Source organism: Podarcis gaigeae (genome assembly GCF_964106915.1).
Source record: "Podarcis gaigeae genome assembly, chromosome: 7".
In the NCBI taxonomy this organism is placed as follows: domain Eukaryota; kingdom Metazoa; phylum Chordata; class Lepidosauria; order Squamata; family Lacertidae; genus Podarcis; species Podarcis gaigeae.
The window spans coordinates 28,266,598-28,283,754 of NC_139683.1; the positions used below are offsets into that span (position 1 = coordinate 28,266,598).

Consider the following 17,157-nt stretch of genomic DNA (forward strand, 5'->3'; position numbering starts at 1 on the left):
CTAGACAGACACCCTGAAGGCCACATTCAGCCCAGGGCCTGAGATTCCCAACTCCTGATCTAAATTAAGGATATATATGACCCACAGTCATAGTTAAAGCTCCGTATAGGTCCGTATAAGGTCCATATAGTTAAAGCTATGGTTTTCCCAGTAGTGATGTATGGAAGTGACAGCTGGATCATAAAGAAGGCTGATCGCCAAAGAATTTATGCTTTTGAATTATGGTGCTGGAGGGGACCCTTGAGAGTCCCATGGACTGCAAGAAGATTAAACCTCTCCATTCTTAAGGAAATCAGCCCTGAGTGCTCACTGGAAGGACAGATCCTGAAGCTGAGACTCCAATACTTTGGCCACCTAATGAGAAGAGAAGACTCCTTGGAAAAGACCCTGATGTTGGGAAAGATGGAGGGCACAAGAAGAAGGGGATGATAGAGGACGAGATGGTTGGATAGTGTTCTTGAAGCTACCAGCATGAGTTTGACCAAACTGCGGGAGGCAGTGGAAGACAGGAGTGCCTGGCGTGCTCTGGTCCATGGGGTCACAAAGAGTCGGACACGACTAAGCAACTAAACAACAACATGACCCACAGTATGGAAAGGTCTAGCCTAAACTGACACATCATGTGACCCAAGCTGACTGTAGTCTACTTGTCATATACTATAGCCTGCCAGATTCTCAGGGCTTCCTGTCTGGACTGTTAGACTACAATACATGGTTGGTGGGTTGTGTTGGGCCTGGAGGGCCACAAGTTGGGTGGGCTTGGGTGAATCCCTTGCTCATTCACATGCAAGTGTGAAGGTATATTGGCATCAATTCAACACCTGAGCACTGTGTGTCCTTTTCAACTCAACTTCTCCTCATACTGAGCTTCAAGTTATATTTGAATCTTAAAACTATAGTCTGTCAGGTGTGAATGATTAAATGGAAAAGACATGAAGTCCTCATTGGGATGTCATATACATATGGGGCTCAGAATCTCAATCAACTTGCCTCGTGTCTTTTTTTTTCAGGTTCATAGAGTCATATCTATGTTTGAACTCTCCCTGTTTACCATGGACAGCTCCTTTTTTTAAAAAATTACCTCTTTCTTTTTTATTGTTAAAATAATACAACATTAATACACATACAAACATACATTTCATACAACATACCTACATACATACAACATACCTACAACATACCTACACTCAACCCCACAGATAATTCCCATCACCTCTTTCAGCTGAATCTATGTCCTTCTTTTGTCCCTCCCACTTTTTGTCCTCTAAGGTAGCCCTGTTAAAATCCTGTTTCTGTGAGCCACTAGAGTTGTCGTTATTCTGGGTTCAGCTCTGCCTCCAGAGTTTCCTAGAAATTAGACTTTTCAGTGGCAGGTGAATCCATCTTGTCTCTAGTATGCATACATATAAATGCATACACATGTATACTAAGGCATCGTGCAGCACACAATCTGCTCTGCCATGCACCAGTGAGGTTCACTGTGAAGTATTAATAGAAGATCAGAGTACACTTGTGTTTTTCTAAGCTATCTTTAAACAAACATGTCCCTTGATTTAAAAAAAAAAAAACAGTGCAGTATAGGCTGTTGCAAAACAGATAAATGGTTTTTAGGATCGTGCGCATGTTTGCATGAAATTTTAAACTACTAATATTATTTATTGATTATATTAGGCCCCATTTACACTGTACATGTAAACAGTATTGTACCACTTTAAATAGGTCATTGCTTATTCCAGAGAATCCTGGGAAGTGTAGCTTATTAATGAGGGAGGAATTCTTCTAAGGGAGGAATTCGGTGGATGCATTTCTGCTTGCCAGACAAAACAATCTCCCCTCTTCCCCTCCCATAATGTTGTGGGGGTTCTCCTGACCCCCAGAGCTAATTTTGGGAGTGTGGGGGAGAGCCCCATTGAGACTTGCTGCACTGGCTCCCGCTAGCACAACTCTTCAGCTGAATCAGGCCTGGGAGTTGTTAGAATTCCTCTATTCCCATTACAAAGCTACAGTTCCCAGAATTCCTTAGGAAAAGGGATTTATTGCAGTAGAGAATTGCAGTAGTGGTGGGGAATCGTGAGTCTCTGAGTAACTCTCAGCACCCTTAAAAAACGTCAGTTCCCAGGTTTCTCTGGGGAAATTTGTGACTGTTTAGAGTGTCATGGTACTGCTTCAATTGTATAGTAGATGAACTCTTAATTTCCTTAAAATTCTGCATAAAGTAAAAGCCAAACACATTATATATTTGTGTATTTTAGAGAGGTTTGGAGAAAATAAAACTGAGAGCAGTCAGTGAAATACAAATTGTTGTTTTTGTTTTTTTTGTATGATGGTTTAGCATATAGTTTGACTATAGTTTCTTACAAGAAAAATGGAACATGTTTGAAGTAAATTACTCCCCATGCTTTCTCCCCTTTGAGGACACCTTGTTAAAATTGCATTAGTGCAAGTTGCAGGAGGTGTCCTTCTTCAGAGATCATCTTCCCTTAGTCCCAAAATCAGTAAAAATGAAATCTTTTCAAGAAGGGGAGGCAAATATATCTTGACGCTAATATGTGTGCATTTAAAAGCACACCTGTGAACTCTGCTGTACCAAGTAGCCTGCCATTTCACGTTTGTAAGGTTCATTTGAATGGCTGATAACAGACTATATGACAATTCTGTTTTTTCTATAATGTCTTTAATATAAAAAATAAACCTCCCTTGAGCAATGGAGAACTGCAGAGTTAAGTAAATATACTGTAGCACAGCATCCATGAAACAATGTGTAATAGGGGGAGAGGAAGGGTGTGAAAAGCATTTTCCTGATTTCCATCTGTGAAATGAGGTCTGGTATAGAGCCAGTTTTGAACTCCCTGTCATGACATTAAGGTGTCTTTGGTTTAATGTATGCAAGACATTCTTTCTGCCAATTGCAAAACAAATCAGAAAACTATTGCTCTCGACATTTCAAAAAGGTATCAAATTAGGGAGAAGACCCTTATTACACAACATTATTACAACAACACAGCCCCAATTTTTCATGTGTTTTGGCTTTCCTGAAGCTGTGCCTGTACAACGTACATTGGAGATTAAAGACTTGTCTGGCATGTATTATTTTTATCAAGTCATTTTTACTTAGTCAAAAATCAATTTTGTGTTTATTTTTAGCTTGCCGAATCAGATGAGATTGAAAATATTGCTTAACCAGGTTCAAAGAACTGGAAAAGATTGCACATTGATGCAAAGCAGCTTTTTCTTTGAAGGCACGATGTGACAGACTGAGTCATTAAGATTAGCTTTTATCTCATGCACACATTGGCGCTCAGCAATTTTAGACCTCTTTCTGCATTGCCATACTGTGTTTTTAACTGAAGGTATATTAAATCAACAGAGCACCTAATTCAACAGAACAGGACTGTCCCAGTGGCCAAGATACCAAAGGAGATTTGGATGGAGTCATTTTGTTTTCCCAAACTTACACCCATGCAAGCAAGATGCCAGTATTCATCACTATCAAATCAGGCACAAGCTTTGACCTTAAAATTGTCCTTTTTATTATCTCAGCTTAATTTATGCTAATGTAGTCTTTGCCTGCTTAGCTTACAATTCAGTCTATTAATAACATGTCCTTCAGTTGCTATATTCCCTTTAGGTGACCTGTTCCTGATAAAGGTAAAGGATCAGCACAATCTTAGCCATTACGAATCAACATTTTTTGGTGGATTCAAACTGAAATGATACTAGTGGAAGCATTGCTGTGTAATCCTTGCTGAATGATAAACACCTGAACTTAACAAGGATGGCATACAAGACTCCAGTGACACTGTAGGAGACCACAGAGGACAGGTGAAAAATTCTGAATGACCTTGATAGGCTGGGGGAGGATTATAAATGAGCTGGGAGTACTGGCATTAAATTGAAGAAGCTGAATAGTTGCACAATGTGAATAAATTTAAGCACATAAATACAAAAGTGGACATAGTTGGCTGAATTTAAACCTGACTTTAGACACCACCTACATGGTGCCTGTTTGGTGAGAAAGGGAAGGAACTTCTTGGTGCCTACTTGTCATGGTACTGCCAGAGAATGCCAGGGAAGAGCAGGAAGTGGCAATGGAGGAAAGAGAGGAAAGCCAGGAGGCAGGAAGGCCCTCAGATGCTGAAGCAGAGCCCCAGCACCGCACAGGAAGTTCTGGCACCGTCTGCCAAGGAGAGGAGAGAGTTAAAGAGGAGGGGGGAGAGGCATCACATCACATGAAACTTTTTCTGTTGGAGAAGAAACCAGCGTAGGCCACTCCCAGAATCTGAACAGGAGGATTCAGATGCATGATTGTAATACACTGCTTGTTGTTGCTGTTGTTTAGTCGTTTAGTCGTGTCCGACTCTTCGTGACCCCATGGACCAGAGCACGCCAGACACTTCTGTCTTCCACTGCCTCCTGCAGTTTGGTCAGACTCATGCTGTTAGCTTCGAAGACACTATCCAACCATCTCGTCCTCTGCTGTCCCCTTCTCCTTGTGCCCTCCATCTTTCCCAACATCAGGGTCTTTTCCAGGGAGTCTTCTCTTCTCATGAGGTGCCCAAAGTATTGGAGCCTCAGCTTCACGATCTGTCCTTCCAGTGAGCACTCAGGGCTGATTTCCTTAAGAATGGATACGTTTGATCTTCTTGCAGTCCACGGGACTCTCAAGAGTCTCCTCCAGCACCATAATTCAAAAACATCAATTCTTCGGCGATCAGCCTTCTTTATGGTCCAGCTCTCACTTCCATACATCACTAATGGGAAAACCATAGCTTTAACTATACGAACCTTTGTTGGCAAGGTGATGTCTCTACTTTTTGTCATTGCTTTTTGTCTAGGTTTGTCATTGCTTCCTCCCCAAAAGCAGGCGTCTCTTAATTTCGTGGCTGCTGTCACCATCTGCAGTAATCATGGAGCCCAAGAAAGTAAAATCTCTCACTGCCTCCATTTCTTCCCCTTCTATTTGCCAGGAGGTGATGGAACCAGTGGCCATGATCTTCGTTTTTTTGATGTTGAGCTTCAGAACATATTTTGCGCTCTCCTCTTTCACCCTCAATAAAAGGTTCTTTAATTCCTCCTCACTTTTTGCCATCAAGGTTGTGTCATCTGCATATCTGAGGTTGTTGATATTTCTTCCAGCAATCTTAATTCCGGCTAGGGATTCATCCAGCCCAGCCTTTTGCATGATGAATTCTGCATATAAGTTAATTAAACAGGGAGACAAAATACAGCCTTGTCGTACTCCTTTCCCAATTTTGAACCAATCAGTTGTTCCATATCCAGTTCTAACTGTAGCTTCTTGTCCCACATAGAGATTTCTCAGGAGACAGATGAGGTGATCAGGCACTCCCATTTCTTTAAGAACTTGCCATAGTTTGCTGTGGTCGACACAGTCAAAGGCTTTTGCATAGTCAATGAAGCAGAAGTAGATGTCTTTCTGGAACTCTCTAGGTTTTTCCATAATCCAGCGCATGTTTGCAATTTGGTCCCTGGTTCCTCTGCCTCTTCTAAATCCAGCTTGCACTTCTGGGAGTTCTCAGTCTCTGAGTTCTTCAAGCCCCTTCGCCACAGCAAGGCAGTGATCCATGAAGGGAGCACTGCTTGTGCATATGTAAAATAAAGAACTGTATATATCTCTGAGTGAGCAGAGGTACTTATTGCAAAGAGCGTTCGCAAGCCATCACACTACTGAAGATTTAAAAAAATTCTAGCAGGCATACTAATCAAAGTTTGATTTTATAGTTCAAACTGATTTTAACTTTTAAAAAAAATCTTATAGCTTTGTAAATGGCTTAGAGATAATTGCAGATAAGAAATATATCTCTCGCCCTGACCTAGCCACTGTGATCCATGCGACGGTCACCTCCAGACTGGACTATTGTAACTCGCTCTACGTGGGGCTGCCCTTGAGACTGACCCAGAAACTCCAGCGGGTGCAGAATGCCGTGGTGAGACTCCTTATGGGGTCTTCGCTGCGAGATCACATTCATCCAGTAGTATACCAGCTGCACTGGCTCCCGGTGGAGTACAGGATCAGGTTTAAGGTGCTGGTTTTAACCTTTAAAGCCCTATACAGCCTAGGACCCTCGTACCTACGGGACCGCCTCTCCTGGTATGCCCCACAGAGAAACCTACGGTCTGCAAATAATAATACCCTCAAGGTCCCAGACCTCAGAGAGGTTAGGCTGGCCTCAACTAGAGCCAGGGCCTTCTCGGCTGCGGCTCCAATCTGGTGGAACGCTCTGTCACAAGAGACTAGGGCCCTGCGGGACCTGACATCTTTCCGCAGGGCCTGCAAGACAGAGTTGTTCCACCAGGCCTTTGGTCAGGGCGCAGCCTGACTCCCTCCTCTGGCAACCTGTACAGAATCTTGTTTAATCGGTTGCCATTAATTTGATTTTAATTAATTTTTATAATGAAATATTTTGAATGTGTAACTATTTGATTGTTTGATTATTTGATTATTGTTAGCCGCCCTGAGCCCGACTTCGGCTGGGGAGGGCGGGATATAAATAAAATAATTATTATTATTATTATTATTATTATTATTATTATTATTATTATTATTTAAATTGTTTAAATGAGTAAATTACAAAGTTGCTTTCACGGGCCTCCCTTTTCTCAGAGGGCCCACCTCCTCCTCCTGCCTCTGACCATTCATGTGCCGCCTCCTCTGGACCCAATGAGCACCACCTCCAAGAGAGAGAGAAAATGTATATGAGGTTATTGCTTCTTTTCCTTGCTGACTTCCTTGCAGAGGACAGATGAGAAGGCAACAAGAGAAAGAGGAGGAGAAGGAGGACCACAGAGTGTGGGGGAACAGCTGTGGGAGCTGGTGCCAAACGAATCCTGATGCAGCTATCCCTGTCTATATATTTCAGCTTCTAAAGTCAAGACTCTGCACTTGGTCATCCTCCATCATCTTCCTTTATCTACAGAAGCAAAATGTCATAGTTCTGATAATAACAAAGGGCCCCTCTGGACTGCCATGTGACTGCCCCAAATCTTTTGCAGGAGCAAACAGTATTGAAATTTGAATCATGTATGACTGCTCCAACAGCACAAATCAACATGAACGCACAATGAAAAGCATTTCTGGAGGGGGCCCAAAATCTGAAAGATGAGGTTTATAACAGGACTCAAAATCATCAGTGGCATATCATGTGATGGTACCTCAGTGAGGAGGAATGTTTTCGTTGTTGATCTTGCCATGTCGTCAGTGTACACGGTGTCTTACAGAGTTCCATAAGAAACAGACTGGTCCCTGCCTCCCATGAGCTTACAAGATCAAAGATAGAAGAAAAGGGAGAAAGGGACAGACTAAGGGAGGAAGAGAGGAATCAGGAGTGAATGCCTATACTCACATACAGTTGGGAATGAGGGTTAAGAGCATATATTAAAGGCCACATAGAAAAGGAAGGTTTTGGAGTGGAATCTGAAGGAAGGGAGAAAGGTGGTTAATTTATATGCGGGGAAAGGGTTTTAATAATGGGAGGGAGAGAGATTACCTCATAAGTAAAAGAAAATTGCAGAATCTAATCACAAAGGAATATATATGATATCTGAACTTTTCTTTAAGCTGTTTTTCACATGCGTAAGCAGTTTTTTACATGCATCCTTCTCATAGAATAATGACAATTCTCTTCAGATTTGGCGGAGGAAGGAGGACTTAAAGACTGCTGCAGACATTTAAGTCAATGTTACAAGAGAACATTAGACTAAAGGAACCTGGCATATCTAGAAGTCTGAAGTAAAAGTCAGGGGCTCTTCCTATAATTGCTGTTCACAGAAAAACAGCTCTGAAATCACAATACTAAAAACTTACTGATATAAATAAAATGTACACCCAGCTCAACCTTCAAAGGAGCAAGCTGTTTGGATAGCAGACTTTTAAAAGATTTACAGTATGTGGCTGTGTTTATCCTACCTGTGCTTCCTTTCAACCAGTATTCCCTTGTGACAGTTTTACTAAGCTGCTTCAGCTCTGCATCAGAAAGTTGATCACTAATGCCAGTAATTATTTTCATTGTCTTATGTACAATCTCATGTTCTTCTGAAGACCTTCGAATAGGGCTGCAAAAACAGAGTTACATGGAAGAGAGAATATCAACAGTTTTGCATATGTTGCCATCCATCAGTTGCCTAGAAGGGAGAATGAACTTGTGAACTTTTAAAAAGGCTGTAAGAAGCCCAAGGTGGTGTGCTGGGGGGTAGGGTATAGGTGCTGTGGTTCACAAATTCATTTGGATTAACCTATTCAGGTATGCTATGAGGTAGGGATGGGGTGGGTGGGGATATAAATAATGTAATAATAATAATTATTATTTAGTTCACATTTAAAGGCGAACCTATAAATTCATACTAGTTGAAGCAACATACAAACTGAAACTCAGCCATCTTTTGAAATTCACACTTCTCTGAATTTCGCACTGCGTTGTCCAGCCAAGCAATGTGTAAAAATTAGCATCTACTAGGGTAACTTGTGCATGAAAATGCATATATTAGTGAAAACAGCACAAAAACATTGCTTTGCAAAAGTGTTACATTGTGCAAAACTGCATACAAAAATGTGCATATTGGGAGAAATTTGCACTTAAATCTGATTAATTTCATAAAATCTATATGCTGCTTCATTGTGAAAATAAATTAATCTCAAAGGAGTTTACAAAAAGAATAAAACAATAGCATTATCAATAAAAACAGTTAAAGTATCTTTTAAAATCGCAATATATAAATTAAAAACCAGATTAAAATACATGTCAACTTTCTACGTGTTCTAGGCTTCTAGTATTGTCACAGGAACTTAGAAATAAATCATAAACCAATGTGGAACTTAAGATAAGAAAAATTAGAAATGGAGAGAACCCAAAATGGACAGATTTGTCCATTCCTAGTAGAATGGGAATTGAGGCACATCCTGGGCTGAGGCAGAAAGTACCGTAAGTATCACAAGAGGTTTCACTCCACCCCTGCTCTGCTCTGCAGTGCTGTTACTGCTTTCTGAGAAGCACAGCTGCTGCCATGGTCAAGACACAGCCTTATACCTCATCTTCCCTGCCCCTTCTCAGAGTTATAGCACAAACAGAGGCTGCCACAGTGGCCCAGTGATTTATTCCATTAAGCAGACCAGCCAATCTATTAATGAACTAGTTTTAACTGTAATGATATACTGTCATAGTGATGGGGGGGCGGTCTAACCACATGGATTAAGCCTGGAAGATCACAAAGAAACTGTGGCTGCAGGAAGAAAAAAATTAAAGCATGGAAGCAGGGGGTTGGGGCAGCTAGGTGTCTTGAAAGCTGCTACTGGAAGGCAGGAGAGGGCAAGATAGGAATGGGATAGAGGCAGTTGGAAGCAAATGGCACACTGCCCCATCAATTTCAGTCTGTCCGCAGCCGGCCTCCACCTGGCTCCACCTACGACTGGGACCTACCAGTCCCATCAGCCACCACCACTGTATACGGATAAATAATCTAGTCACTGATAGCAAACTGCTCCATTCAAACTGCTTCCTGATCACAGACCCTACAGAGGGGGTATTTGGTGGCTGGAAGAGTGTTACGCATCACTCACTCCCTTTGCAGCCCCAGCCCTTGCTTTAAAAGGACTCTCCCCAAAGTTGCTGTTAGAGAGAGGGAAAGAGAGCGCTCACTGCCAAGGCTTGTTTTGTCTGACAAAAAGTCACACAAATTACAAATTGCAAATAAATTGTTCCAAAGAGACAGTGTGTTTTACAATTTCAATATGTGTACTGGAGGCAACTTACTACAGAGGCAGTATTCCTCTAAATAAGGTAAAGGGCAAAAGGGAGAAAGTAAAGGACTCCTGGACAGTTAAGTCCAGTCAAAGGTGACTACTAGGTTGGCAGGAGCTGGGACAGAGCAATGGGAGCTCACCCCATCACGGGGATTCAAATCACTGACCTTCTGAGGGGCAAGCCCAAGAGGCCCATTGGTTTAGATGTCTACATGCTAGTTGCTGGGAGACACAATGGGGAGAACTGCTGCCCTGGGGTCCTGCTTGCGGGATTCCCATTGGCAGCTGGTGGACTGCTGTGAGAATAATATTGGCAGACCACTGCCCTGATCCAGCAATATCTTCTGGTGTTCATAGACACAGTGGGACTGTTTGGAAGCAATGCCATCGCACCATTCAGACTTTATTTAGTCCATTTTTATCCCTCTTGCAATGCTTTCTTGGCACATATATTGCCAATGCCCACTGCCGACCTACTGCCTCACCTCTGTCAAGGTTTCCATGGATGTCCTGGCTGAAGAGTTTTCAGAGGGTAGAACCAACTTTTCAGCAGAATTCTGCCAGCTCAGCTAACAGAGGCAGCTCGAAGCAGAATAACTGCAGTAATACCAAAATGAGCAAGAGGTAAGATGTAGCAATTTAATGCTCCAAATTATAGTATTTAGGGCTCTACACTGGACATTTCCCAAGGAATTCGGAGGAACAGCTTGTACTGTTCCCAGCTGCCAATAAGGCAACTTTTGCCGTCCTTAATGATAAGCCCTTGAAACACCGCAGTGCTTTTCAATTATAGGATGTGTACCCTGAGTGTGTGCTGTCCATCCCTGGAGTCTCTGAAGGCCATAGGCTAAACTGCTGCTCACTGACTATAGACTGAAAGGCTGTGAAATGGCAAGAAATGGAATTGCTTATAGGGAAGTTCAACTATGCAGCACTTCAAAGACCAGGCAGCAGCCTTAGAGGATCTAGCTTGAGACAAACCAACACCAGAATCAAGTGAGCTATAATAATATGCTTCCCTTATGCTCTTGGAACAGACCATCTGCAATACATATTTCTGGAAGGAGTATATCAGTAAATACCGGAGGATGAAATACGGAATCTATGCCCTGTGCCCTCTGCTCAGCATAGTGAAAACGTCCCTCCACCCCACCCGATGGCAAGACATTGCAACAAATTACAAGAGACAGCTGGCTACTTCATTGCTGTTGTTTTTAATATTTTTGGAGGGAGAGGGGGACATGATTCTTTGTGCTGTTTTAAAATTGATGGTTGCAAGACTTTGGAGCTGAAAGGTGGGGGCATAAAAATGTTGCAATAAATAAAGCTCTGCATCTGGCTGCAACCTGCTTGAGATACAATTCTGACCTAGATAGCTTTTTGGTTAATCCAGTGTGGAATTTCTACTGTTTCTGTATGCATAGTTTCCTTGTTGACTGCATATACACCATGCATTTAAAGAACATCTAAAGCACGCCCCCCCCCCACCCAAAGAATCCTGAGAACTATTAAGAGTGCTGGGAATTGTAGCTCTGTGAAAGGTTAACTATAGTTCCCAGGATTCTTTGGGGAATGATGCGCTTCAAATCCATGATGTGTATACAGCGAAATTTTGGAAGCGTGACTTACCACAACTGTACTGAGGAGGGCAAATGCTGTCCCTATTTTCAAAAAGGGGAAAAGAGAGGACCCAAATAATTACCGCCCAGTCAGTCTGACATCAATACCAGGGAAGATTCTGGAGCAGATCATTAAGCAAACAGTCTGTGAGCACCTAGAAAGGAATGCTGTGATCACCAATAGTCAGCATGGATTTCTGAAAAATAAGTCATGTCAGACTAACCTGATCTCGTTTTTTGACAGAATTACAAGCCTGGTAGATGAAGGGAACGCAGTGGATGTAGCCTACCTTGATTTCAGCAAGGCATTTGACAAGGTGCCCCATGATATTCTTGTAAAGAAGCTGGTAAAATGCGGTCTTGACTATGCTACCACTCAGTGGATTTGTAACTGGCTGACTGACCGAAACCAAAGGGTGCTCATCAATGGTTCCTCTTCATCCTGGAGAAGAGTGACTAGTGGGGTGCCACAGGGTTCTGTCTTGGGCCTGGTCTTATTCAACATCTTTATCAACGACTTGGATGATGGACTCAAGGGCATCCTGATCAAATTTGCAGATGACACCAAACTGGGAGGGGTGGCTAACACCCCAGAGGACAGGATCACACTTCAAAACGACCTTGACAGATTAGAGAACTGGGCCAAAACAAACAAGATGAATTTTAACAGGGAGAAATGTAAAGTATTGCACTTGGGCAAAAAAAATGAGAGGCACAAATACAAGATGGGTGACACCTGGCTTGAGAGCAGTACATGTGAAAAGCATCTAGGAGTCTTGGTTGACCACAAACTTGACATAAGCCAACAGTGTGACGCGGCAGCTAAAAAAGCCAATGCAGTTCTGGGCTGAATCAATAGGAGTATAGCATCTAGATCAAGGGAAGTAATAGTGCCACTGTATTCTGCTCTGGTCAGACCTCACCTGGAGTACTGTGTCTAGTTCTGGGCACCACAGTTCAAGAAGGACACTGACAAACTGGAACGTGTCCAGAGGAGGGCAACCAAAATGGTCAAAGGCCTGGAAATGATGCCTTATGAGGAACGGCTAAGGGAGCTGGGCATGTTTAGCCTGGAGAAGAGGAGGTTAAGGGGTGATATGATAGCCATGTTCAAATATATAAAAGGATGTCACATAGAGGAGGGAGAAAGGTTGTTTTCTGCTGCTCCAGAGAAGCGGACACGGAGCAAGGGATCCAAACTACAAGAAAGAAGATTCCACCTAAACATTAGGAAGAACTTCCTGACAGTAAGAGCTGTTCGACAGTGGAATTTGCTGCCAAGGAGTGTGGTGGAGTCTCCTTCTTTGGAGGTCTTTAAGCAGAGGCTTGACAACCATATGTCAGGAGTGCTCTGATGGTGTTTCCTGCTTGGCAGGGGGTTGGACTCGATGGCCCAGTGGTCTCTTCCAACTCTATGATTCTATGATTCTACTGATACAAGGATATATATTTTTTCCTTGACTAATGGGGGCTGCCATCTTCTTTTCAACATTTCCCATCAGAATGACACTACATCCTGTGTCATCCTCACTGGGCTATTCTCTTCAGCTTTAAGAAGGAGCACAGGTGGCGTGCTTCACAGCTGCTTGAAGTGGCAGCTAATAAATTTTTTTATTATTGTAAAAGGGTGTAACTTCAACAAGGACCCATCCAGAGGTCCTAAAAATCCACCATACTTTTGCAGTAGATGAACAGTTCCACAAAAACAGGAATATTCAGCCGTGCTCTGCAACTCCCAAAGTCTCAATTTGGTGATATTTATCAGTACCAGCACTTTGGGTTTTCTGAGAAGTCCTCCCGCAAGATATTTTCAATAGGACCACTTCTGGAGTGCGCTCTTGCAACTATTACCTGTGAAGGTAGCTCCTCCTGTTTGTTACTTGATCCAGAGAGCTGGTGATGAGCAACCAAGCAAAACAATGGTAATGATCAGGGGCACCAGTCAATGGCTCAGCTTTCGGTAGGAAAGGGCAGGTGAGCAAGCAGTGAATGTTGACCCTTACTGTTGCCACTGACCTCTCCATCTAGCAGATCATGTCACCAGTGAAGAAGAGTAGCAGGGAGCTCTGATCTCTTATGGGTGCTTCTGGGTCATGGGGCCTTTGACAGATGTTTGAGGATGCTGGTCTTTAAACTGAACCTCTTGTGTGTCCAGGCTAAGGTAGACCCACTAAAACTATTGTACATTACCTAAGCTAGTCATGCCCATTGATTTCAACAGGTCTGCTCTGAATATGACTAACTTTGGATAACAGACACTCTTTCCTCTTTGACAGACAACTGGACGAAGGCAAAAATTGGCCTGGCCAAAGGAGATTTCAAACTAGTTCAGTGAAATTTCTCCAGCCTTTGGGAACCAGGTTTCAAACACAGAAACACTTCCAAAAGTTGTCTCTTGTGAAATAAAGGGAGGCTGGTATGTGTTATAAATGGAAAAGTGTGCAAATACATGTAATACCCTCTGACACATAGAATCACCTAGTCAACAGCACTAGTCAGCATGAAAGTTCATAGTTGAAAACACAAGCATGGCTTGCGCATCCTAAACAATTTCTTAATCCCTTGTGGTCATTTCTACTTTGTGACTCCCCTGTGAGTCCAGACAAGTCCATTTTTCACCTGCTAGCTTTTAAAAGATTATGTGGGTTAAGCAGAGAAGACAAATGCTTGGCAAAAAAAATGCCCATTGTGTTGTTTCATTTGACACCGTGTCATCAGATTGCAAATTTAGCAGGAAAAGCACTTAGTAATGCCTTCCTAGCCTGCTATTTTTTAAAAAAACCAAGCAACAATTACAGGTAAGTAATTTTCTCTTCCCTGAAATATAGCAATGCATTTTGCCATCATAACCTTTTGGCATTTTATCTTTTGACTAGGAACCACACTTAGTAGGGCTGTCAACAAAGGAGTGGAACAGCTAACCAGCCATATATAAAATAAGATATGAATAAATGAAGGCACAATTCCACACCATGGTAACAGTAGAGAAAATTGCAGGTCCTAGCATAGTCACACATCACTGTTGAGACAAAGCTTGCGTATATCAAGTTCTTGAAATTCTCTTGCCTCTGTCCAATATTTTATTTATTGGAAATGGTTTAGCCTGGACTATTGCTTTCATGAAGAATTGTGTTAGGGTGAAACCCCCAAAGGAGACTATAATGCTGAAACATTAACACAATATCCTGTAACTAAAAAGGCCTACACTGTAAGGTAGTGGGGAAACACTATAGACAAAGGAATGAGATAGGTTTTTCACCTCTTTTTCAGCATTATTTGCAATATGCAAAACACCCTTTTCCAATCAATGTTAGGGATGACACCAATACAGAAGGGATATGAGCAGAGCTCAAGGACACTAAATGATGAGGAGTGCAGATAGTATAAAATGGGGAACAGATAGTAATATAACATTAACAAGGCAATGTTGTTTTTCCTAAATATGACCTTGAATTTTATACACATAAGTTGAATGCACAGCAACATTTTCATGGTTTGATTTGATTTGGTATTTGTTTTCTGCTTTTCCAACAATGATGTTGAACTCAAACTGTCTCACAATAAAAACAACATTATTATTAACAAACATTACAATCACTATAATACAAACTCAAAGGGATTGTAACATATCTCTCATGATACAAGTTACATGAACCCAAATCAGGCATTTTCATGGCTAAACAAAATACTTTTGATAAATAAAATTGTATTTGCCTTCCGTTTCAGTATGGGATGTAGGAAATCATTCATACACATATTACAGAAATATTGAAAGCTGTTATACAATAAGGACTTAAAGCTTATTGAATGACTTTGGCCCAGTCACTCATTCAGGGCAAATCTGCCAATTTTATTTTCCCAGACTTGGGTTGTATCCAATGCTAATCCTAATTTCAATAGACCCACTGAATTTAATAAAAATACTAATTTGGCTTCATTCATTTCAATGCATTTACCCTCTGAGTAAAACCTAGTTTAATTTTTTTAAGCCCATCTGGAAATTTGCCAGCATTTTAGTTTGCATTTATTCTAACAGACATATTTTATAAGCATTTTTGCCAATATAACTTACACGTGTTGAAAATATATATTAATAGTTACTAAACTTTTTTATTGTAACAAATGTAATGTATTCAAATAGCTTTGAACAAGGTTTACAAAGCCCAACATGCATTATCAGGGCAATATTATGTAACTGCATTTGACTCAAAGTGTTACGACAGGTACTGCTGAAATAGATGGAGATCTAGTAAAAATCTCACTGCCTAATTTTGCAGTGATAGAATATGAGGTGAGCCATAAAACCATGTTAAACATCTGATCTAAATTGTGTTTGACTAGTATACTTTGGAAACTGTCAACCATTATTCACACATTAGTGGCAGTTCTAACAGTATTAGGCCTGACTCATAAATATGCAGTAATGACATTTTAAGCTTTTCCCCTGGCTGTGGAAAGAGACTCAGGCAGCCCAATCCTATAAATGCTTGCCTGCAAGGGTGCTCCAAGGAGAAGTAAACCCAAATAAGCATTCATAGGATTGCATGTATAGGATGGCATGTTACCCAATAATATAGACAAGTGGGAGGACCTGCAACAAAATATTAGTGTAGACAGCTCCTGCTCCTGCCCGCTTTGTATTCATTCAGAGTGCTCCATTCCATTCCACCTCATCTTGGTTTTCTCTCCCTTAGATACAGAACATGCTGAGACCACTAAGCAGGCGCAGTCCTGATGGTGGAATTTAGGAATTTCCCCCAAATATTTTTCTACTTCTGCAAACCCTCAGAGCATGCCGATACCTCCTTCTTGTTTCTCAGTAACATGCATAGCCATCATAACTCAGAACCTGACTTTCCTATTGAATGAATGAATGAATGAATGAATGAATTTATTACGGTCATAGACCAGAAAAAACAACAACGATAGTTTACAAGGGGAGTAATGGTGTCAATTAAAAATTGTAAAATTATACATAAAAGCAATACACATATGCACACACACACACACACGCACACACACACGCACTACAATGTATGTATAGACTTAAAAAATGAGGGGGCTTGTCCAGGGGTCAAGTCTTTTACTTTTTTACAGCTAATGCCCTCCGCTTGATCGCAGCCGCAGAAAATTTGGCCACTTTCCTATTGGTCAGTGCCAATTCTGGGAGTGTGTATGAGGTGGGGGCCATCATTCGGTCCAGGCCTCACACTCAAAAGGGGCTTCCAATGTAGACATGTCTGAATTTTTCGGTGTTTGATATATTTTGCCAGTTATTTTTATGAACATCAGACCAAAATGTGGCACACGCACTATCAACTAGAAAAGTCTTTGTTAAATTAAAAAACAAAAACAAATTAACATTTATTTGAAGGGATACCTTTTTCTGTTTTCCTCTGTTGCCATTTGTGATTTTTATTATAGCTAGGGATCTCAAAAGTTGGACATGGTCAAGTCCTCTCTGAACTTCTGAGAGGGCCTGCTATTAGTAAGTATGATTTGCACCTCAGTTTAGGTTCCTCTGAAATGGGGAACTGGTGGGAGCTGAACTCTGCAATCTCTCTACAATCATTTTCTCTCTCTCTACTAAATAAATACACCTATATATATGATCAGCTTGGATTTATATTCAAGGAAGCAAACTATAAAGATATGGCTGAATGAATTATGTTACTAATTCAAAATGGGTGGCAGGGCCAATGTAACTAATATTAAGCACAATGCATTTCAGGAGGTTTGGTGGACTATTGGAAGTTGCTTGGTGCAGATCTGATTCTGAGACCA

At 41.5% G+C, this 17,157-nt stretch overlaps 1 protein-coding gene across 2 annotated transcripts in view; it reads right to left on the reverse strand.

Annotated features, from left to right (window-relative positions):
* Positions 1-17,157, reverse strand: part of CNBD1 (cyclic nucleotide binding domain containing 1) — a 139,216-nt gene that overhangs the window by 56,599 nt on the left and 65,460 nt on the right. For both annotated transcript variants that reach the window (XR_014566492.1, XM_083747905.1), the window contains exon 5: positions 7,925-8,070. Coding sequence is in view for 1 of the 2 variants with exons in the window: in XM_083747905.1 (XP_083604031.1) it covers positions 7,925-8,070 (146 nt within the window). In the remaining variant the exon portion in view is untranslated. The remainder of the gene's footprint in view (positions 1-7,924; positions 8,071-17,157) is intronic.